The 24,803-nt window shown below is 43.7% G+C and overlaps 1 protein-coding gene across 2 annotated transcripts; it reads right to left on the bottom strand.

Moving 5' to 3' along the window:
- Positions 1–24,673, bottom strand: MARVELD2 (MARVEL domain containing 2). 2 transcript variants are annotated; one of them, XM_018065694.1, is made up of 7 exons: positions 24,314–24,673; positions 18,183–19,346; positions 17,038–17,073; positions 11,324–11,472; positions 7,490–7,661; positions 4,423–4,473; positions 1–3,846 (listed from the first exon to the last, which is right to left on the bottom strand). In XM_018065694.1, the coding sequence occupies exons 2-7, from the start codon at positions 19,329–19,331 to the stop codon at positions 3,724–3,726; spliced, it is 1,680 nt and encodes a 559-aa protein (XP_017921183.1). In that variant the 5' UTR covers positions 19,332–19,346; positions 24,314–24,673; the 3' UTR covers positions 1–3,723. The 2 variants fall into 2 exon arrangements, with proteins under 2 accessions (XP_017921183.1, XP_005694654.2); XM_005694597.3 differs by lacking the exon at positions 24,314–24,673 and having other exon boundaries at positions 18,183–20,188.

Below are 24,803 nucleotides of genomic sequence, written 5' to 3' on the forward strand. Positions count from 1 at the left end.
TTCAGAAAAATTACGTTTTATTAAGTAAAATGCAAAACACAGCACGCTATTTGTAATAAACTTGTTTTGTAAATACCACAATTCTTTCTTTACATGCTTATACATACACTTGTGTAAGATGAGAATGGAAGGATATGACCTCAAATGTAAACAGTGACTATCTTTAGGGGTCAACATTATGGGCATTTTTATTTGTGTGAGCTTGGGAGGAAGTGCATAAGCTTATCATCATTTTCTAAATTTTCTACAGTTAACACATTACCTATACTTCCTGAAAACACCTTTTATCATTATTATTAAATAGTCATTTTTGATATTCTATCTTTAAAACAGACAGCTTATTATCTAACACCATGAAAAGTATAGTTTGAGTATCTAGCCACCACTAATTGAAGAAGCATCTTCTTGAAATTTTACAAACAGTATTTCATTAATTCTGATAGCAGTATCATCAGGTAGTAATATTATCCCATCACAGGTAAGGAGGCTCATGTCCAGGTTCCTTCATCGTGATCACACAGGAAATAACGGAGCCTTGGTGGCTGCCAGCTCGAAGTGCGCCTTCCCCTTCTGCTGGGCTCTTCTTGCCTTCCTTCTGCCTCAGCATATCTTCTCTAGCTAGGAGAGCTGCTTTACCACACGCTGGTGCAGCCTCCCAGATTCACTTCTTTAAACACAGAGTTATGGTATTAAAGGAGATGACTTAAAATGATTATATGTATTATCAAAAGACTAGAAGAATATATTCCCAACAGCGTAGTAGGACTTCCATTTTCTAAGCTTTTGTATCTATTAGTTTTTTTTTCCTTTCAAATTTTTTAATTAAAAAAAATATGAGTCAGAAAAAACTATATTTTTTCCCTATATTATCTATCTTTTAAACAGTGGGGCATCGCAGTATCAGGCTATGCAGACCATTTCGAGAAACGCACATAAGAAAAATGCATACTTCATCACCATCCCTTTGTCTTCTCATTCGTATCTCCTGTTAAGACAGGGTCCTCCTGTTTTACTGACTACCAAATCTTCAGTACTAGAACATCTGGCTGGTGAAGGCACTTGGCATATAACTGGCAAAAGAATGAGTGAAGGATATATACTTTTCTCCTTCCAAATTTTAGATATACTGATACGCTCTCATACTGTTTCAAAATAGAATACATGTCAAAAGTCAGCTAAAATAAGAAATATATAGGGAACTCTTTTTCTGAATCTCACAGCTTGCTCAAGGTGGCTGTTATGTGTTGAACTGTGTCCCCTCCAAAAAGGATAGGTTGATGTCCTAATCTCTGGGACCTCAGAATGTGACAGTATTTGGACACAGGGTCTTTGCAGGTATAATTAGTTAAGATGAGGCGACTAGAGAGTGTGGGTCCCTGATCCAATATGACGGCCGTGTGAAGACAGGATTGAGGGGATATGTACACAAGTCAAGGAGGGTCAAAGACAGCCAGCCAAAAGCATCCGAAGCTGGAAGGATTCCCCTACGCGCTTCAAGGGAGCTTGGTCATGCTGACACCCTGATTGCAACTTCTAGCCTGCAGAACTGTGAGACAACACACTTCTGTGGTTTTAAGCTTGTGGTACTTGGTTAAGGCAGGCAGCCTAAAGAAACCAACAGCGGCCTTGACTTTGAATTCCTGCAAGTAGTGGGGGAGGAGTAAATGGTCACCTGAGCATTACGACCTACAAGCTTTCAATGACTTTCCAGTTTATTTTCTGATAATGGAAAATATTTTCAAGAACATGCCCAGTCAACTCAGGAATGCTAGCAAAGTAAACAATAAAGGGCACACACAAAACAACAGGTAACTGAAATTTTAATAAACCTACGTATTTACATAAAAACTGCAAAAATCAACATTACAACATGGGTTTTCAAAGATTAACATTTATAATTATAGTAAAATATAGTTTCACAAAGTTAAACTTCCTTGACACTTCATTTCAGTATTAATCTCTTTATAGTTTATCAAAGTGGTATTATTTCATCTTTTTTTTTTTAAGCATAGGTGTTTTTCTTACATGAAATGTTAACATGGGACCCCAGTACATAACACAGAAAGTGAAGCTGTTCTAGTTCATGAGGAGGGTTGCAGAGGGGGCCTCACACTTCCCTCAGTATCACCTCTTAAGACTCGTAGCACCCTAAGCATTGTCTGAGAACTGAGGACTGAAAATATTAATAATATACACTAAATGAGATGTCACCGACAAAGAAGAACTAGAAAGCTTATTCGGTAACCAACTTGTTTTTTCACATGCTTTTCTTTGGTTTTATCCCCTTAGAAAATCCCTCAAGTATTAATTATTTGAATGGCAGCTATATGAAGCAAACATTGTATTTCTGACTTGCTGCATTCTCCCACCTGGTCTCCTTTTTTCTAAACATTTTTGCTGCTCCTTAATTTTATCTTTCCAAAGCATTGGTTTTATGTCTTACTACTTCTTACTTCCTTACTTCTTTCTCACCAGGAGAAGAAAATGGCAACCCATTCCAGTATTCTTGCCTGGAGAATTCCATGGACAGAACAGCCTGGTGGGCTACAGTCCATGGGGTCAAGAGAGTCAGGCATGACTTAGTGACTTGTACTTCTACACCTGGGAAATTACAAGATAGATGCTGCTGAATAGGATCCAAAAACAATGATTAAAAAAAAAAAAAACATTTTGTTAAGGCAGTCTCTTGTTCACATTAACAAAAATAAAACATTTCTCATGAATAAAGCCTTAAAGTCAAGCTAATTCTTGGGATGATGAAGCATTCCAATAAAGCGAAGGGAGATTCTAAGTAAGATGTAGCATCACAGGGCCTTAGGATGGATGTCTAAACAGGACAGAAAAAGAAACAGTATATGCTCAGTCTTTCTATTTGAGGTTTAGAGGAATGGCTAGGCTGTGGGAACATGAAGGTGTGTACACAGTGATGCTGATTAAAGAAAGGTAAGAAGGTTGCTTTGGACCCCAGTGTGCACAGGACCACAGGGAAGCATCTATTTAAGGCAACATGTGTAAGAGTTATTAACAGGCCATGGCCTTGGGTTAGCTGGCTGGACTTGTTCATTAAGGTCCTTTCTTTGAGACTTATTCTGGGTAGATTACTCACTTCACAAAAACGTCTGTATTTCACAAATACTGGTGCAGTGCTTGCAGTGTGCTCTAAGTGCTCACAAACAGTAACTCATTTAATCCTCATAACAACCCTGTGAGGTAGGTACTATAATTTGCCCCATTGTACAGACGAGGAAATGGACACGGGCAGGTTAAACAACGTGCCCACAGTCATAAGGCTTGAAAATGCTGATCTCGGATTCAAACCCCTTTCAAGGGAAGAAATGACAGCTTTGGCTAGGATGAGACATTTGTCCTAAAAAGTCCCAGGAACCGGCCTAAGTGAAAAAGGAAAGGGCAGCACCAGCACTGATGGCTTCACTCGATCGTCACACCACAAGGACACAATATCTGAATCAGTTTTAACAGCGTAAATATCACTTGCACACAGATGAATCCAGGATTTCTTCCACTCTCAGTAAAGGCCCTTAGTAAATTTGAATTTGTTTTGAAATGTCTGAAATGCATTGCAAACTGTCTTAACGTGACACACCAGCTAAACCAACCAGAAGCCTATTCATGAGGCATTTGCTTCTCTATCACAGACATCAGCATAAAAAAGACAGTAAATAAATATTAAGCATGATATAAAAAAGTGGTTTCAAATAAGTTTTAAGAATAATCCTGTACATCCCAATTCATTACTTTATCATATTCTTGAATCCTTTGCTTTATGTGAGAAAGTTTATTCTTCAGATAATCACAGCGTTCTTTTTTTTCTAGAAATGTAGGGTCCTGGAAAAGAAACATAGCTGTTATCCCAGCCGCTGGCTTCCTCAGTGAAACCCCGAAAATGGCCTTTCATAGTAGATTTCAAAATCTGCCCAACTAGAATAATAGGAAGTTCTCTACATGCACTTCAGTAGATTTCATTTTTTAGAACAGCTTTTGGTTCACAGCAAAATTGAGTCAGAAGTAGAGAGCTGACGTGCCCTTAACCTGAGTAGTTTAGAATACATTAAAGGGTAAACCATGGATTAATAAAAGCACTCCCCCGCGTCTACTGATTTGTACAGTTAAGTCAGGGATGGAATTAGAAACCTGTAGAAGAACTTAAATCTTTGTGAATGAAAGTGGGTGGACAGCTCCGTCCGGGGGCTCATTCCCCTGGGTTCCTAAAGCAGGACACAGCAGAATGTATCAGGACAGAGAGAACAGAGGGCGCCCAGCAGCCATCCGCGGTTCCTAACAAGTAGCATCTTAAGAATCACAAAACAAGAACTACATTAGCTACAACAATCTGAAGCCTGTCAGTTGTCACCACTGTACCTGGATAAGGCTACACCATAAGAACGAAATGGTTTTACTCACATTCTTTTTTCTCTTAAACTCTTGGTGGATTCTTGAAATTCTCTCATGTTCCTAAAAATAATATATCATACACGTGAATGAAAATACTTGCAGTTACTCAGATTGTATCTCAAGAGGACTTCCCTGGTGGTCTAGTGGTTAAGAATCTGCCTACCAAAGCAGGGGGACATGGGTTCAATCCCTGGTCTGGGAAGATCCCACATGCCGCAAAGAGCACCTAAGCCCGTGTGCCACAACTACTGAGCCTGAGTGCTGTAACTACTGAGGCCCGGTGCCCTAGAGCCCGGGCTCTGCAACAAGAGAAGCCACTGAAATGAGAAGCCTGGGCATCGCAACTAGAGAGGAAGCCCCCGCTCGCTGGAACTAGAGAAAGCCCGCAGGCAACAACCAAGATCCAGCACAGCAAGGGAAGGAAAAAAGAATGTCTCAATAGCGCACTGGCCACTGAGTTCTGAGCACACACTGGGAGATGGATAAGCCTGGCCGGCAGACTCCTGCCCACGCAAAGGTCAGCCTGTGGACCAGAGGCTCACTTTTGTGACACAATTAGTACCTCCACTTTGGAGAAGGCCTGGAGGAGACTCCGAGACTAACTGCAGCCCTGTCGTTTGGCTGCTTACTTGCCAAGCCGTGGTAAAAACCAGAGGAAATGACTACTGTCGATACCCTGTGGGATTTTCACTGGAGGACTCAGCCTCTCTGTGCCTGCTGTAATGAGGACCCTCCCACCCCGCCAACTGCAGACCCACCTGCCTGAGCCCTGTTCACTCATACAAAGCCTGCAAACCCGAGACCACCGGGCCTGGGCTTCGAGACTACGCAAGACGGTCGGGTTTCTCGACATCTGCCCGTCAACCAGCCTGCTGTTCCCAACCTGCGCTGATGGAGATGCTTGACGCCTGCTCCTCCCTTCCTCATCAAAACTTGGTCACCCTTCTTGGAACTGTGGACCTTGTCTGTTCACCAAATGGTACTAACTGATCCTGGACCTGCCTTATGTGCTGGACCCCTCCTGGTTCCTGGTACAGGTGTCTCTTAGCCAACACCTTTCCATCACTCCAAGATGGTGAAAATGTCACTACTCCACACATTTGGCTTGGAGAGCTCATAATTATAACTCGTTTAAATGTATGTGTGAAAGTCTGATCAAAACAAAGATGCCCAACTAACAGAGGTCTCAGGAGAAGAATATGCATGTGTGTGCCAAGTTGCTTCAGTCGTGTCCAACTCTTTGCAAACCTATGGACTGCAGCCCTCCAGGATCCTCTGTCCATGGGATTCTCCAGGCAAGAATACTGGCGTGGGCTGCCATGCCCTCCTCCAGGGGATCTTCCTGACCCAGGGGTTGAAGCTGTGACTCTTCTGTCTCGTCCTTTGGCAGGCAGGTTCTTTACCACTAGCGCCACCAGGGAAGCCCCATATAATATGGATATATACTCTATATATACATACATTTGACATTTATTTAAAACTGCTGTATGAGTTTTAAAATTTTCAACGACACAAGTGGTAAATTAAATTAATACATTCTTTTTATAAAGGATAAATGTTCCTTTACGTGTGTGCTCCTTTACACACAAATGTGCATAGCAGCATTATTTATAATAGCCAAAACATGGAAACAATCCACTGTCCATTGTCTGCTAAATGGATAAAGAAATTCATACAAAGGAATATTATTATTCTACCACAAAAAATAATGAAATATTGACTTCTGACACAACATTGATGAACCTTGAAAGCATGAGGCTAAACAAGAGAAGCCAGACATTCGAGGCCAGTTCCCAGGTGCCGCAGTGGTAAAGTATCTGCCCACGCAGGAGATGAGCATCTGATCCCCAGGGTTGGGAAGGGCCCCGGAGGAGGAGATGGCAACCCACTTCAGCAAAGCTGCCTGAAAAATTCTGTGGACAGAGGAGCCTGGTGGGCTACAGTCCACAGGGTTGCCAAGAGTTAGACACAACTGACTGCCACACACACACTATACTACTGCATTTACGTGAAGTGTTCAAAACAGGCAAATTCACAGACAGAAAGCATCGGTAGCTGTCAGTGGCTGGAGAGAGGGGAACTGGGGAATTAGTACTAAGGGGTACAGGTTATTTTTTTTGGAGGAGGTTGATAAAAATGTTCTGGAATTAGAGTGGTAATGGTTATACAACTTTGTGAATATAGTAAAGCCAACCAGGGAGTTTCCTGACAGTCCAGTGGTTAGGACTCTGGGCTTTCACCGCTGAGGGAGTGGGTTCAATCCCTGATCAGGGAAACTGGGATCTCGCAGGTTGTATGGCACAGCCAAAACACCCCACAAACACCCAAAACAAACAAACAAACAAACAAAAAACACGAAAAAAAACACAAAAAAACCAAAAAAAACCCCCACGAAACCACTGAATTGACATTTAAAAGCAATGAATTTATGTTACGTGAATTATATTTCAATGAAAGAAATGCATGTCAGGTAAAAAAATGCCATTGATTATGAGGGCATCCAGATTTCCCAGATATTAAAATGTGAAAAAGACAAAACATTAGAGAAAAAGCAGGAGTCTCCATGACTGCCGTCTCCACCTTGGTTTTCCTTTCTGCCTTAACCACGGTCATCCGTCTGAAGCACGGGCCCTGCAGCTCACACGTGCAGCCTCAGATCCACTTGCCACCCTAACCCGCTGTGCTCTCTGGGCCTGGGGCGCTAGCTGCTTAGCTGTGACTTGCCCTGGAGAATGCATGGCCACTGGCGGCTCCTCCACACTCCGTCCACCGTTTGTGAATAAACCCTCCTCAAATTATCTTAGTTTGAGTGTGCTGTCTGTCTCCTTTGGGACCCTAATTGACTCAGTGTGTACCTTGGGCAAATTTATATTTTACTTAAGTAGGAAAATAAAATACTGTTTAACAACTGAAAGCAAAAGACATTAAATGATATATTTTGAATTGTCACCCTGAAGATCTCAAGTAACTTGCCCAGACAGCAGATATATATGGTTATGCCTTCTCTACACTTCGGACAAAGTCAGAATTCATCCTTCCTCTATTGGAACTCCTCCCCAACAGTGCAGGCCCTCACCTGCTGGTTTTCTGAACGACGCGGCAATCTGCTCATCACGGCATCCAGCTCATCAAACTTCCTCAGGACGGCCTGAACTTCTGCGGAGAGCTCTTTGTACTCTGCAAACTGGTCCTGGAACACAGCTTTATAGCGTTCTCGCTCATCACCTGTCTGAATCATAGGGTATTTCCTGATGAAAAAAAATAAACCAAAGTTGAAGTGTGGCCAAGATGGTGGAGTAGGAAGATCCTGAGCTCACCTCCTTCCACGGCCACAGCAAAATTGCAACTATTTATAGAGCAACTATTGACGAGAGAGACCAGAAGACTAGCAGAAGATATCTTCTACAAATAAAGATGTTTACTAAAGGAGCAACCACAACAAGATGGGTTAGGAGGGCAGAGACACAGTAAAGTCAAGACCCATACTCCTGGATGGGCGACCCGCAAACGGGAGGATTGACTACAATTGCAGAGGTCTGCTCGAGGAGTGAGGTGTCCGAGCCCCACACTGGGCTCCTCTGTACTGGGAAGACAAGGCCCCAGAATATCTGGTGTTGAAGGTCAGCAAGCCTTACTTTCAGGAGACTCTGAGGACTGTGGCAAATAGACTCTACCCTTAAAAGACGCACACAAAATCTCACACACTCCAGGATCCAGACAGAAGCAGTTATTTGAAAGACGTCTGGGTCAGACCCACTGCTGATCCTGGAGAGCCTCCTGGAGAGGCAAGAGGCGACTGGAACTCGCCCTGAGGCCACAGACACTGACAGCAGCTATTCTGTGGAGCTCGTTCTACCACGAGCGCCATTCTGGACCCCTCCCTCTGGCTTACTGGCACAGGGACCAGGCCCTGCTCACCAGCCTGTGGGCACCAGTACTGGGATGCCCAGCCCACCAGCCTGTGAGCACCAGTACTGGGATGCCTCAGGCCCAGCAGCTAGCCAGGTGGGGTCACAGTACCACTCACAAGGGGGCCAGGTGGGCCCATCCACCAGAAGACCAACACCAGCTCTGGGACCCCTAGACCCTGTAGCCAGAGACCCCAGGACCCAGCTCTGCCTACCTGTGGGTCAGCACTAGCCCCAGCACCTGGCCCTACTAGTGGGTGCACACCAACTCCAGGACCCCAGGACCTGGCGCCACCCACCAGCTGACTGGCACTACCCTTGGGACTCCTTGGGCCCCAGCTTTCCCATCGACAGGCTGAAGTCACGGGACTAAGCCTCCCCCCGACCCCTGCCGCAACCTTTCCCCTGGCCAGACCCTGGCATACCCACCAGCACCAGAAGACCAAGCTCAGCTCTGAGATACTTTGGGCCCCAAAGCAGCTGCCCTGGGACTGGATACAAGCTTTCAGACACCCTGGACCCCACAGCCAGCCATGCCAGGAACTGGCCTCACTCAAGCAGGCTAACCCTAGATCTGGGCTCCCCAGGCCTGCAACCACCAACGCTGGAAACCAGTTCTGCCCATCTGTGGAGCAACACTAGCCCCAGGACCCCCCGGGACTTCACAGGCATCAACCTTATGACCCAGCTCCACCCACCAGTGGCGAGCAACCTCCACACAAGGCCGGGCCTGGCAGCCCGACTAGGAGGCAGCCATGCCTATCAGACATCCACGGCAGTCAGCCTGCAGGACCCATGCAGCCTTCACAGGGGACACTGTTAGAGCACGCAGCTCTGGTGATGAGAAGGGAGTGCGCTGCGGGGACACATAAGACATCTTACACAAAAAGCCACCACTGCAAGGCCAAGAAACAAAACCAACCAACCAAATACACAGAAATAAAAACAGCGAATTAGGCAAAACTAAGCTACAGGAGATTATGTTCCAAATGAGGAAACAAGATAGAACTCCAGAAAACCAAGTAAACTGGAAATAAGCAAACTACCTGATTATACTCATAAAGATGTTCAAAGAACTCAGGAGAAGAGTGGATGGACAGGGTGAGAAGTTAGAACTTTCAAACAAAGAGTGAAAAAATGAAAAGGACACCAAGCACAGCTGAAGAATACAATAACTGAAATGAAAACTCTACCAAAAAGGAATCAACAGCAGATAAGATGATACACAGCAACAGATCAGCAAACTGGAGGACAGAGCAATGGAAATCACTCACTTGAACCGAAAAAAGATTTAACAAAAAAAATGTGAGAACAGTTTAGGAGACCTCTGGGGCAACATCATGAATACTCACATTCACATTATAGGGGTCCCAGAAGGAGAACAGACAGAGAAAGGGACAGAGAAAATATTTAGACACATTAATAACTAAAAACTTCCCTAGCCTGGGCAACAAAGGAGAAGCAACAATTTATCACAAGGGAACTGGCATAAGGCTATCACATGACATTTCAGTAGAAACTCTATAGGCCAGGAGGGAGTAATAGAATATATTCAAAGTGATGATAGGGGAACATCTACAACCAAGAAATATTCTACCTGGTAAGGCTTTCATTCAGATATGATGGAGAGATCAAAAATTTTACAGACAAAAACAAAAAACAAACAAAAAATTTTACAGACAAGCAGAAGATAAGATTTAGTACCACCAAACTAGCTTTATAAGAAATGTTAAAGGAACTTCTTTAAGTAGAAAAGGCCATAACTAGAAACCTGAAAATTAAAAAAAGAAAAATCTTAAAGGTAGTAAATCAGCCCTGTATAAAGCTAGTGAAACTGAAATCACTTAGTTGTGTCTGACTCTTTGTGACCCCATGGACTGTAGCCTACCAGGCTTCTCCGTCCATGGGATTTTCCAGGCAAGAGTACTGGAGTGGGGTGCCATTGCCTTCTCCAGGAGATCTTCCCAACCCAGGAACTGAACCCGGGTCTCCTGCATTGCAGAGAGACGCTTTACCCTCTGAGCCACCAGGGAAGCCCGTATAAGTTAGAAGGAAGGTTAAAAGACAAAAGCCGTAAAACCATTTATGTCACCTACAAGTATTGGTTGCCAGAGAGGAGAGAGGTGGGGGAAACAAAGAAATTGGTAAAGGAGATTAACAGCTAAAAACTTTCAGCTGCAAAATAAATGAGTCACAGTTATGACACACCCAGTGCAGGGAATACAGTCAATAACTATGTAGTATCTTTGTATGATGACAGATGATAAGACTTATCCTGGGGATGATTTTGAAAAGTATAGAAATACTGTATCATTATGTTGTGTACCAGGAACTAACATACTGTTGTAGGTCAATTATGCTTCAAAAACAAACTCACAGAAAAAGAGATCAGATTTGTGGTTACCAGAGGCAGGGGTAGGGGAAGAGGAAGTTTAGGGAGAGAAAACTGGATGAAGGTCATCAAAACCTACAAACTTCCAGCTATGAGATAAATAAGTATCAGAGATGCAATGTACAACATGATAAACACAATTGACACTGCTGTATGTTATATATGAAAATTATTAAAAGAGCAAATCCTAAGAGTTCTCATCACAAGGAAAAATTTTTTCCATTTCTTTAATTTTGTATCTATATGAGATGATAGATGTTCACTAAACCTACTGTGATAATCATTTTATGTTGCATGTAAGTTCATGATTTCACTACACTTACACACTAAACATAAATGGTGCTGTAGGTCACTTAGATCTCAAAACTGGAAGAAAAGAAAACCGAAGTGATAACTTTTTCATTAAAACGAGAGGAACAGAAAATCAGCTTATTATCTCATTCCTCAGTGACCATACTGTACCTTCAATTCAATATACTGCCTCTCAGGAAACAAACAACTGTTCAAATATAATTGACTTTAAGCAGAGTATTATCTCGAAGACGAACAGAAAAATGAAATTCCAAATGGAACGTCGCTATCTCTACCTTGAAGAAAGGTAGATACTCACGCCACGTAGTCTGGCATCACGATCGGCTTCGGGATGTGGCCCGGGGGAATAGGTCCACTCAGAAGCTCAGGTTTCATTTTTGTTGCTCTCGGTTCTTTAAAATTAACTTCTTGGTCTCTCTGTCTCTCGCAACTGGTGGCCATGTCACACTACAGTTAGAGGGAAAAAGAGGATTTATTTATAAACAAAAGCAAAAAATAAAGCAAAAAAATCTCAACTTTGTTCTTAGAGGAATAAAGACCCAGCACAGTCAAAAATAAATAAATAATAATTTAAAAAAAATCTAGTCTCATTAAAAAAAAAAAAGGAATAGAGTGCTTGGGGGCCCCACTGGGCACTGCCCAGAATACCAAGCAAGCTGGAGAGGCTGGTGGATTCCAGGAGAGGGGTTTCCACATTACAAATAAAGGAGTAAGGTTCAGAGAGATTCAGTGAATTCAAGGTCTCACAGCTATGAAGTGAAAAGTAACGATGAAAACCCAGCCCTTCTAGTTAAGACTGCGCTCTCAATGCCGAAAGCCCGGGTCCTGTGAGTTGCATGGCACAGCCAAGGAAAAGAAAAACCCAAAGCCCCTAAAAAAACTGCACTTTTTGACTTTGGGGCTCTTTAAATGAATAGCAGGAGGAAATCAGCTTACTTAAATGTATAGCGCTCAGTCCTAAAGTTCCCGAAGTTCTGGTTGCGGTGCTCTGCTTCGTTGCTCAGCCGTGTCCGACTCTGCAACCCCACGGACTGCAGCCCACCAGGCTCCTCTGCCCATGGGGATTCTCCAGGCAGTAACACTGGAGTGGGCTGCCTTTTCCTACTCCAGCGGATCTTCCCAATCCAGGGATCAAACCCAGCTCTCCCACATCGCGGGCGAATTCTTTAACTACTGAGCCGCCAGGGAAGCCCAAGCAGCACACTAGAAATGAGGCTGCGATGGGCGGAGGTGGGCAAAGGCACGCTGCTTTCCGCGGCGCGGAAGAAAGCTCCCTCCACTCCTCCCTTGGGTCTTCAGTCTGCGCTTGCTGAATGAAACTCCACCAACTAATTCAGAGTGGCTGGGGAGGGACCCTAGTCTATTGCAAACAAAATATAAAACAAGAATTTAAAACCTTGCTCTTTACCTGGTCAGGCAGCTTTGCAAATTCTTTGTTTCCTGATTTCTCTCTCTCTCAGAGGCTGCCTTTGAGGTCTCATTTAGTGTTAGCTCCCGCGAAAAACCTCCAATTGTTAACTCACCAAATAGTGCAGCCCCTGGATAAGCCCAGATTAGACATAGAGACTGCTGACTCGCCCTGGGGGAGGGCTACTGAGAGGGGAAGCCTGCACCCGTGCAGGCGGAAGGGGAACCAGGGCTCCTCCGCAGAAACGATGCCCAGCCATGGCCCCAAACAGCAGGAACGCGAGTGGAGAGCAGAAAACCCAGAGGAAACGAGATCAAACAAGAGTATTTTAGGAAATATATTCTGAGGTTAGCATCTATTGCGCTTTGTTCCTCACTGGTCAGAACCAGAATAGCTTCTTCATTCTATTGAATTCTTTAATGCTTAATCTTGAAAATCCAACATGGTATTAAAATCAGGGGAAATTTTTTGGCTTAAGTAAGTGAATTTCCATTTTATGGCATCCCTTCTTAGCTTCTAAATATTTAACAAACTGTTTTCCCCACAGCTGCCTGAGAAGTGTCCAGGGAGCACACTGACCCTCTTGGTCAGCAGCCCTGGGGCAGGCTCAGATTGCATGGTCAAAATCACGAATTCTACCCAGGTAGTCACATTGGACAGGAGAGCCCATGTGAGGCTCCCCGCTCCGTCAGTCAGTCAGGTCAGTCGCTCAGTCGTTTCTGACTCTTTTCGACCCCATGAATCGTAGCACACCAGGCCTCCCTGTCCATCAACAACTCCCGGAGCTTGCTCAAACTCATGTCCATTGAGTCGGTGATGCCGTCCAGCCATCTCATCTTCCGTCGTCCCCTTCTCCTCATGCCTTCAATCTTTCCCAGCATCAGGGTCTTTGGCAGTGAGTCTGTTCTTCGCATCAGGTGGCCAAAGTATTGGAGTTTCAGTTTCACCATCAGTCCTTCCAATGAATATTCAGGACTGATTTCCTTTATGATGGACTGGTTGGATCTTCTTGCAGCCCAATGGTTTCTCAAGAATCTCCAACACCACAGTTCAAAAGCATCAGTTCTTCAGTGTTCAGCTTTCTTTATAGTCCAACTCTCACATCCATACATGACCACTGGAAAAACTTTGACTAGACAGACCTTTGTTGGCAAAGTTATGTCTCTTGCTTTTTAATATGCTATCTAGGTTGGTCGTAGCTTTTCTTCCAAGGAGGAAGTGTCTTTTAATTTCATGGCTGCAGTCACCAAGTTTTTGTCAAGCCAAAGCTATTCATTTTCCTTACTTGCCCATCCCTAATTCCAAGATTCACCTTTTAATATAAAAAGGAGTTCTAAGAAATCATAATATTTCCACACAGACTGTTTCACCTGCTTTACATTTTCCCCCCTGTTTTTATGCTCTTAACATTTTCTTTCACTTGTTTTGGGTGAACCATACTGATCATCAGTTCAGAAAATCTCCTGGGGAAAAAAATCTAGAACTAGACATGACACAAAAATGAAAACCTCTTCAGGCTTTCACAGGAAGGAAGTTAGTCGGGCTCCAGCGCTGGGACACACCACTCTCAAACAGTACTCCAGATTACAAACACAAGGCCCCAGATTTCATGACCTTCCTCTGCGTCTAGCAAAAACTAGTCTTGTCACAGAAAAGCTTTGCTGTGAGGCAAGAGAAAGCGATTAAGCCTGGGGTAAGTAATGTTATGGATATAATTACTAAGCTTTTCAAATAAAAAATGGGCTGGAGGAATACACTGTCAAGTTAGAAATGGGGAGAGTCAGACATGTGTTTCAGGGTGCTTTTGTTCAATTTCTGAGTGTCCCTCCCTATAAGTGTATTTGATGTTATGATGCACAGACCCCAATCCCAAACCCACACTATTACTTTTTATGCCCAGATTAGATCAGAAAAAATTATTTATTTATTTGGCTGCATCAGATCTTAGTTGCAGCATGTGGGATCTAGTTCTCTGACCACAGATTGAACCCAGACCCCCTGCACTGGGAATATGGAGTCTTAGCCACTGGACCACCAGGGAACTTCTCCAGGTTAGATTTTGACTTTTCTAGTTTAGAAATCTGCTCAACATTTAAGGACTTAGAACTTCTTTCTGTAGAAAACTGATGATCCATTTAGCTTACTCTGATTATTAGCCACTGAGTTAGTTATAAATCTACTGAAATGTATATCCTGATGCAATTAATGTTGAATAAATAAATAAACATTTAAAATGAACACAAGGGAATCAGGAAGTTAAAACAAAGTACAATTAAAAAACAACCCAAATGCCGCCCACCACACACAAAGCAGTATTGCTCTAATTCTATGAATAATGTTTAAACTGTAGAGGTTTGTAGCATTAGGTCCACACTGTCCTGTGAGAGAAAAACTCTTCAATATTCTACAGTTCAGCTATTAATACCAGTCTCACTTATCCCCATGCATGGTCAGTCAGGACTGGTCAGATATCCCTTGATTTCTAAAGATTTATGGATCTCCAAGAAAACCACAGCAAGGCTCAGCTGTAATTCAGATGACTTCATATACGTGTCAATCATTTAATGCAACTGACTCTTTAAAAACCATGGCTAATTACAGATCCTCAAAGTTGCTTTGATCAATGAATAATGTTGAATTTGAGATATTATCATTCATAAATTGATTTCCCGAGGAGGTGATATAGAAACACAAATCTGTGAGTTATTCAGTTTTGTACTTCTTGCTTGCTTATTCTCACACTCACACACAACCACTCTACTAATCTTTTGTCTGTGTTTTTCACTAGATTTGTAAGCCCCTGGGAAATGGAGATAATGTTCCTCGTTGTATCCATGTCACTGGCCCACAACCTGTCACATGATTGTTTAATGAATGAATTAATGATGACGCTGTTGTTTTAATCATGATTGCTAAGACAGGCTGTTGCTCATCCACTTAATAGCATCCTTATTTCAGCGTGAACAAAATGTTTTCAAATAGTATTAATATTTGTATGTTACAACATAATTGAGAACAAACTGAAAAAGAACCTCATCAAAGGTATTTTCAAGATGAATGCACTTGACAAAAAAGAACTTAAAGAAATTAGCAACCCAATTTAAAAAAACTGGACAAGATATAAACAGACAGTTAATAGGGAAGAAAATGAAAACATATGAAAAAGGCTCAACCTCACTCCTGATACGAGAAATGCAAATTTCTACATTAGTGATATTTTTTACCTACCAGGCTGACGGATGTCAACAAATTTCCTAACACTGTGTGGTGAGGGTGTGAGGAAGCCTGTAGTGTGTTGAGGATAGAAATTGGTAGACCTTCTATTGGGCAGTCTGGCAGTCAAAACAAAAATGTACATGCCTTTTGATCCAGAAACTCACTTCTCAGAATTTCAGTGTCCTTGTACATATATGAGAGGAAGTCTGTATAAGCATGTAGTCATATGCACAAGGTTATTCACTGTAGCACTATTTTTAATAGTGAGAGGCTGGAAACAACTTACATGTTAGTATCTGACTAAATGAATTACAGTCTAACCACAAAAAGCAATACTCCGTAGTTAGAAACCAAGAACGCGGAAGTTTTTATGTGCTAATAAGGAAAAATCTTAGAAATACATTGTTAAGCGAAAAACATAAGGGATATAACAGTAGGTATGGTATGCTACCATTTGTGTAAAACAAGGAGTAAAGCAAATAGATATCTATCTAACACGCTTCTGAAAGGACACACAGTATACTGGTAACACTGGTTGCCTCCACGGGAGAATGGGAAGCCGCCGTACAGGGACGAGAGAAGACTTGGAGAGAGATCCTTTTGCATTTTGAATTAAGGGAATACACTTCCTTTTTAAAGAAACAAACAAATCCAAAGGTTGGATTCTTAACTTTTTGCTTAGAAATAAAGCCCAGGGACTTTCCTAGTAGTCCAATGATCAGGACTCCCTGCTTCCACTATAGGGGCATGGGTTCAATTTCTAGTCCAGGAACTAAAATCCCGCATCCCATGTGGCACCCCCCTCCAAAAAAAAAGGAAAAGAAATAATGCCCAATATCTTAAGAACTTTTCAATGAGGTAACATTATGATTAAAATATATTACATTATTCTATATATACAATAATTATAATAACAGCTCAAGCAAACTTGTGAGGTAGAAATTATTACTATCTCAATTTTACAGATGAAGAAACTGAGGCCTGGGAAGGTAAGTACCTTGTCTACCATCACAGTAAATTGTGGAATAGGGATTTCTTTCCCAACACGACAAAATTTGGCATCTGAAAGCAACATGACAAGAATAGGAAAGAATGGAGAAAAACTGAAGACAGTGAAAAAAAATTGGGGAGAACTGCCTTCATTAAAAAATATATATATATAATAAGAACCAACTATGTTCACTTGCAGAAGCTTTCATCTAACAAAATTAAAAGATACTACAAATAGCCTTTTCTGATTTGGCCCTCTTAGTATTAGAAAAAAGCTAAAAAGTCCTATTACGAACTTAATGCAATAGATACACTTTTACAGACAGGTGATCTACAAACAGACAAGAGAGAAAACTGGCAAATCCAGAGACAAAATATGCTGTGGACTTTGTTCTTACCATTTTCCTTTTCGATGCCAATGATGGCTCACTTATCTGGAACAGAAAGAGTTAAAATGACTTTTTAGAAGTGTGTGAAGCTACTGAGCAAATAGTTCCATCCCTTTGTATTTATAGCCCAATTTCAATTTTATAGATACCGATTCTCTACAGATGCATTCCCAACTCTTCTGGCCACGTGTTGATGGACCAGTGGAGAATCAGAGGAGGAATAATTGTGACTCCCTGTCAATCAGGAGCAGAGAGCAGAGCCGGCAATAAGGAGATGGTAGCGATGATTATGGAGTTGCCTTGAACTACATACTTTATTTATTCTTGATTCCCACTAACCAACACAATTAGAGAGTTTGGGATGGTTACATTATTAATTTTATAATTTAAAAAGCTACATGCCAGTATGTCTTAACATTTAGGAAGTTACAGCAACACAAACAGGCATCAGAAGTGATTCAAGTTTAATCAACCATTACGCAGTCTTATAAAAACAAGCTTCTGTTAAGAAAAGGAAAAGAAATAAAAGAATTAAATGAATGATAGACATTATAACGTAGAATTTGAAGTGATATTAAGAACTCCATTATTATTAACTTACATAAAATTATAAGGATTTGTCTCACTATCTGATTCCACACTGATTAGAATTTAAAATTCTGTATTTTGCATACACAGATGTAAAACTTAAAAATATGCTTACAATACTGAGATAAATTTAAAAACTCCAAGAAAAGTGGGTTTCAGATTTCATTACAGATTTAAATGAACACTTTCCTCTTGCAACGGAACAATTATGCTTTTTATTAAGGAATCAAGATTGTTCTTAAACTTAATGATGGGCCATTTACTTCACTGAATATGTTATTATTCTTCTTTATAGATTCAGTAGCTGTGTCTTCTCTTACGTATTGGACAGACAATAGTGCAACCAGTGAACTAAATATTACATTACACATCTGGCGTCTACTTGCAATGTTACGAAACAGTGACACGCCAGAGTGGGCTATCTGGTCAGAGCATGTCAGATACTGAGTGAGGCCTTTGGAACTTCAGACCCATTAAAAACAACAACGACAGCTTTGTTTGGAGAACTGCAGGTATTTAAGGAGGGAGCTAATAGCAGAAAGAACGAAGATGGTGAAATCCCTTACCTCCTGTTGCTCAACGTATTCCCTGTGTCTCCGAGCCGCCTCGTGCCTCCACAACTTTAGGCAAACCAAAGCACCAAGGAGATAAACAATCATGGTGACAAAGAGGAAGACCATGGCTGCTATCTGCCCTCCTTCCACCCGGCAGAATCCTGCGTTCATTGGCGTGTTAAACAACGGATAGTAGCAGAGTCCCCCTCGGTTGGTATCATTCACGTAGACTATGGCTGCGGCCATGTACAAAATGAACAAGCAGACATTGATTCCAAATTCAGTGAGGGGCCACCAATTTGAGTCCAAGAGGATGGTCCGATAATACATGGACATGCCAAGCACCAGGATGATGATGGTGGCCACCCAGGCCAAGCCACCGACCACAAGGACAAAAGCAGTTTTGGGGCCACTGTAGTAATAGCCCCCATAGGTACTGCCCAGGCCACCCATGCCTCCTATGCCGTAGGGCTGTGAATATCCAAACATGTTATACCACTCGCTGTCCTTGTGAATGTACGCTGTGACGCAAGCCAAAACGCCGGCCCCCAGCAGCAGCTCGGCCGTCCCCAGGATCCGCAGCAGGCCTGCCCACGACTTCATGTAGGAATACCTAAGGTGATACTCCTCTACCTTCTCGCTGTAGGTGCGGGCTGTGTGTGTGTGTCGGCCTAGGGATCCACAGGGATCGTGAGGAAACATGGCCTCAGTCTCTTTCTGGGAATGCCAGCTGCCTTCAGACCTGCCGTGAGGATCTTGGCAGGAGTTTGGGGGTGAACGATGGTTTGATCTTGTGGGTGAGGCTGGAGGTGAACACTCCACTCCATCGGAGATGTATCTGATGTCTGATACCGGCTTATCCCACTCTGGGTCCTTTTTCTTCCCTCTGAAGAAGTTCTTCCAGGACTCTGGGACAAAGCGTCTTACAGGCTTGAGATCCGGCGCAACGGCCGGTTCCTCTGTGTCACTTGAGTAGAATTCTGGGCCGAAGGGCGGCTGTAATGGGAGAGGGGGTGGTGGCAGTGGATCAGCGCTCACGGCCAGCTCACTGTCTCGAAGAGTCTGGAAGGTTCTTACGGTGCCATCTGGATAGTCTGAGTCCCTTGGGACTTCATCATAGTGTCTGTCCCGATTCCTGGATCTTCTGTCACTGGACGACATTTGTGATGTTCACACCTGGGGTCAGGATTAAAGTTATCTCTTATGCTTAGCTATGTATCCCTTCAACAATGCTGGTTTTAGTCACTTATTATCAAATGATCATATTCAGGAAACCAATATGATCATACCTAATCATTATGATATAGTAAATGACAAAGCAAATACGTACATTTTAAAGATGTGTAACAATTACGTTAGCCAGGGATACAGAATCATTCTATGAGATTTTAAGGACAATTAAAATCTTAAACCTTAGAGATTACAACATTTATAAGTCAAATTTACCTATGAGCCCTATAAACAACAAAATGTAAAAAAACAAAAATGAGACTAAATTTTAATGCAGGATGCTAACACATTTCAAGCAGAGTCCTTTCCTCAAATATCTAAATAAACATATTTAAGAGTTTGAGCGTACCAAAATTTGATGGGTCAACAAATACTCTTCACTTTCATTAACTCAAGTCTGTTTTGGAACAGCCCACGAGCATCAGTCTGGTAAACACATGGACGGACAGCTCCTTTCCTCCCTAACTTGGGAAGTCATGTTTTGGGAGTCGCTTCTTCCACTCTAACGGGATAATGCTCGACACTAGAAAATTGACTTCTCAGAGCCATAGCAATGCCCATGGACATCACTCTTTCCAGAGCAATCATTTAAAGATGATTTGCTGCAGCCATGGAAAGACTCATAAAGTATCTCAGAAGACTTGTCTGGTGGTCCAGTGATTAAGGATTTGCATGTCAGTGCAGGGGTCTGTGAAGATTCCATCTGCCTCGGGGCTACTAAGCCTGGGGACCACAACTATCGCAGCCAAAGCTTTAACCCTGTGAGCCGCAACTACTGAGCTCAAGCGCCTAGAGGCCGTGCTCTGCAATAAGAAAAGTCACACACCGTTAACTAGAGAGCAGCCCTGTTCACTGCAACCAGAGAAAGCCTGTGCGTAGCAACAAAGACCCAATGTAGCCATAAATAAACAAAAAATCTTTTTAGAAGGTGGTTTCTGACTCTTTGCGACCCTATGGACTACACAGTCCATGGAATTCTCCAGGCCAGAATATTGGAGTAGGTAGCCTTTCCCTTCTCCAGGGCATCTTCCCAACCCAGGGATCAAACCCAGGTTTCCTGCCATTGCAGGTGGATTATTTCCCAGCTGAGCCACAAAGGAAGCCCAAAAAGCTATCTTAGAGAGTATTGAATCCATCTGAAAAGTAGAAAACACACTTTTTAACTTGATGATTTCCTTCAAGAAACCAATGACCTGAACACATATGCAAAAAGGAAACTATTTGCTATTATAACTACTACGTTTAAGGTACAATGCTTTTCTCCCTCAAACTGCTCATGAGTATTTATTGAAGGCTCACTGGGCACATGGTATTGTATTTGGCACTGTAAAGGTCTCAAAATTAAAGCTGGTAATCCCACCTTTACAATGTTGAACAGTTTAGAAATTCCTAAGGTTTTGTTTTTACTTTGTCAAACAGAGATCTATCACTCAAAGAATTATTTACCAAGTACCCGTCATGCACAAGGTTTGCTGAAGATGTATAGGTGAAAAAAGTTGATGGAAATCCTTGCCTTCATGCAGCTTAAATTCTGGGTGTGGGGTGCAGTGATGACAGATGATAGATAAGGCAAGTGAAATAGATGCCAATGAACAAAGCTAGGAAAGAGGGCAAGAAGTGCAGTGTGGATAGGATGCTATAATTTTAAATAGAGTGGCCAGGGAATTCTTCAGAGAGAACAAGACATCTGAATATAGAAACGAAGGAGATGAGAAAAGATGCCAGGCAGGTATCAGGGGAAGTGCTTCGGGCAGCTGGAACAGCTAGTGTAAAAGCCTTAAAGTGGGAGTGCCTAGCATTGCTGAGGCATGGAGGCAGCAACAGCATGAGAGGGTGCGTAGTAGAATTGAGGCTGCCTGAATCCTTAGGACTTAAAAATCATTAGAAAGGATTCAGGCTTCTATTGAGAGTGACGTGAGAAGCCATTGGAAAATTTTCAGTAGAGGTCCACATGATGTTATTATTTTTTTAAACAGGAGCACTCTGGATGCTGTGTTAATAGTACATTCCAGGAGAAAAGAGTGAAAAGAGGGAGACTGGCTAGGAGGTCACTGAAATAGTTGACCCTTGACCAACACAGGAGGAGTTGGTAAAGTGTAGTTGTGATTCCAAATCCAGGGATTCAACCAACTGCAAACCACTCAGTACTGTACACATATTTATTGGAGAAAAAAAAAAGTATCTCAGTGGACCCTCATAGTTCAAAGCTGTGTTGTTCAAGGGTCGACTGTACTCCAGTGGGCCATGGTGGTGGCAACAAACATAGCAAGAAGAGGTCAAACTCTCTGTACAGGGAATTAAAATTTTTAATAAAGAAACTTCCAAACACAATAAAAAGTGGAAAGAATAGTATTACAAGCCCTTATGTGCCCATTAGCAACCTTCAGTAATTATCAACTTATCAATACTATTTCATCTATACCTTCCCCTTTATTTGTCAATAGATTAAAGCAAATCCCAGACATCAGATCTTTTTATCTACAACATTTCTACACTGCTCCAGCTTAGTCCTTGGAGGAGCAGCCTAAAGAGAGTCTGAGATACCTGCTAAGAGTTCAGGCAAAACTAACATGTAGGTAGGCTGCCCACAGAAGGGTATATACTACCTCAGACTAAATACAATCACCTGGGTATTGAGTGGAGCTGGAGAGGTCTAAATTCTGGGGTTTTCTAAAGGGGCACTCCAATTTTAAAGAACTAACTGTGAGTCCCAACATGGTGCCCACTGAAAAGTAGGAGAAAAAATTTAGTATAGAAAATAATTTATATAAATGACAGCAATTAGCAGTATTTTTATGGTCTTTTATCTCTTTATCTGTTGTCTAAAAGTACTTAAATTCTAAGAATGCGTGGTACTAGTATAATTCTTGAAATACATTTTCCTAAAAAAAGTAGAGGCAAAAGCACAACAAATAACTTTAACAAGTTTTACGTATCCTTCAATATCTTTAATATACACTCATTTAAGAGATACCAGTTTGGCAAATGGAGAAGGCAATGGCAATCCACTCCAGTACTCCTGCCTGGCAAATCTCATGCACGGAGAAGCCTAGCAGGCTGCAGTCCATGGGGTCCCTAGGAGTCAGACAAGACTGAGGGACTTCACTTTTCACTTTCATGCATTGGAGAAGGAAATGGCAACCCATTTCAGTGTTCTTGCCTGGAGAATCCCAGGGATGGGGGAGCCTGGTGGGCTGCCGTCTCTGGGGTCGCAGAGTCGACTGAAGTGATTCAGCAGCAGCAGCAGCAGCAATTTGGCAAAAGGAAATGGCAATCCACTCCAGTACTATTGCCTGGAAAATCCCATGGACAGAGGAGCCTGGTAGGCTACAGTTCATGGGGTCGCAGAGTCGGACTCGACTGAGCGACTTCACTCACTCATAATGGGTCTAATTTATGCTCATTTCTAATGGCATCACCAACTCAATGGACATGAGCTTCAGCAAAGTAAGAGATAGTCAAGAACAGGCAGGGCTACGCACATGGGGTTGCAAAGAGTGCGACGCGACTTAGGGACTGAACAACAGAAAGACTTGTGAAAAGCAGCTTATTTGAATTAGATCACCTTGGTGGTGGTTTGGTTAAGTCGCTAAGTCGTGTCCGACTCTTGTGGCCCTATGGACTGTAGCCCGCCAGGCTCCTCTGTTCCTGGGATTCTCCAGGCAAGAATACTGGAGTGGGTTGCCATTTCTTTCTCCAGGGGATCTTTCCGACCCAGGAATCGAACCCGGGTCTCCTGCATTGCAGGCATATTCTTTACTGATCGAGCTACAAGAGAAGCCTAAGATCACCTTAAAAAGTCAAAATTCCAAATTTGAAGAAATGCGTAATAGCAAATTATGTGATTTTATAAGGGTCCAGTCAGTTGTATTTTTACATTTCAATATCTGGATACCCCTAGCATCTTTCAAGGTCTCATAGAGCGTCCAGTTAGAATCAGCACGCTGAGGCAGAGTTCAAGGCAGAGGGCTCTGTTCAAGCACCCGGGCGGTGGCTCAGAGGTTAAAGCATCTGCCTCCAATGAGGGAGACCCGGGTTCGATCCCTGGGTCGGGAAGTTCCCCCGGCGAAGGAGATGGTAACCCCCTCCAGTATTCTTGCCTGGAAAATCCCATGGACGGAGAAGTCCACGGGGTCGCAAGAGTCGGACACGACTGCGCGACTTCACCTTCCCGGGCCCTGATTTCTTTCGGTCTGCACACACCATAGCGGTGATTAGAAGAAACGGTCTCCCCAGGAAAGTGTTACCGGAATCCAGTTGGTCACCTTTACACCACAGAGTCACCACTTAGCTGGCTTTTAAAGTTACAGTGGGCCCCAGACACAGATTTTACACACTGCTACACTACACTACTGCTTTCCAGTGGAAAGGGAACTGCGCTTTGAACCGGGAACAGCTGCAAGCATCCTTGTCGGGGTCTCTGCCCAGGCCGCGGCTCGTCGCTCAGCCCCCGCCCCACCTATCTCATTCGGTCTTTAGCTCTGCATCCCCAGGTACGCGTCTCCGAGTCGGAGTGAAAAGGCATTTTCAGTCTTTCAACATTCCGGCCCAAAGCGGCCGGAACTAAGTTAGGCTGGACGAGCCCAGGTCGGAATAACCCTGCGCCCGGAAGCACCGCGGCTTCCCGGCCCGGGGCAGGGCGCGTCTCGCCCGGCACCGGTGTCCGCCGCGTGAAACCTGGCTGGCCGAGGGGCCCTCCTGCTTCCCAGGCCCCAGCTCTTCCCGGGGCCCGCACCCCTTACCGCGCCGGCGCCCGGCCTCGGCCGAAGGTACTGGCGGGCGGCGCAGCAAGCGCGCGCGCCCAGGACGCTCCGAGGGGCCTACCCACCCCACCGCGCACCTGCCTGGGGTCCGCCGGCCCCTCCCCGCCTGCGTCCCGGTCACGTGGGCCCCACCCCTTGGGCCCAGCTCACCTGAGCGGCCACCTGCCAAAGCGCCCTCGCCGCCCGCGGCTCTGAAACCCAGATCGGGCTCCTGGGGCGGGGCCGGGCCGCGCTCCGCCCCGCCCGGCTTTGTCAGGCCCGGACTCCCGCCTGGGGCTTGGGCGGGTCGGTGTCCCCCAGCCCCGCCAACCACACCTTATAGCAATAGCTTCGGATCAGGCTCCGCTGGGAGAGCTCTGGAAAGGTCTTTAAAAGAAAAAGAAAGTGAAGTCGCTCAGTCGTGTCCGACTCTTTGCGACCCCACGGACTGTAGCCTACCAGGCTCCTCCGTCTAGGAGATTTTCCAGGCAAGAATACTGGAGTGGGCTACCACTGGATTGAAACCTCCGGAGAGTTTTCTTCGCAAGGTCGCCATTCCCTTCCTTCCCTATTGAAAAAGTTTGGCACTGGATGAAGGAGACTTGTGTCCTATGTCCAGTGATACATGGCAGACAGTGCATGTTAGGAAACATTGAAATAC

Source organism: Capra hircus, chromosome 20, assembly GCF_001704415.2.
Source record: "Capra hircus breed San Clemente chromosome 20, ASM170441v1, whole genome shotgun sequence".
Taxonomy (NCBI): Eukaryota; Metazoa; Chordata; class Mammalia; order Artiodactyla; family Bovidae; genus Capra; species Capra hircus.

Coding starts and splice junctions, on each gene's coding strand:
- MARVELD2 (XM_018065694.1), bottom strand. CDS start 19,331: ATGTCGTCCAGTGACAGAAGATCCAGGAATCGGGACAGACACTATGAT. Junction 17,074..18,182: donor AATACGTTGAGCAACAGGAG/GTAAGGGATTTC, acceptor TTTCTGTTCCAG/ATAAGTGAGCCATCATTGGC. Junction 4,474..7,489: donor GTCGTTCAGAAAACCAGCAG/GTGAGGGCCTGC, acceptor TATTATTTTTAG/GAACATGAGAGAATTTCAAG.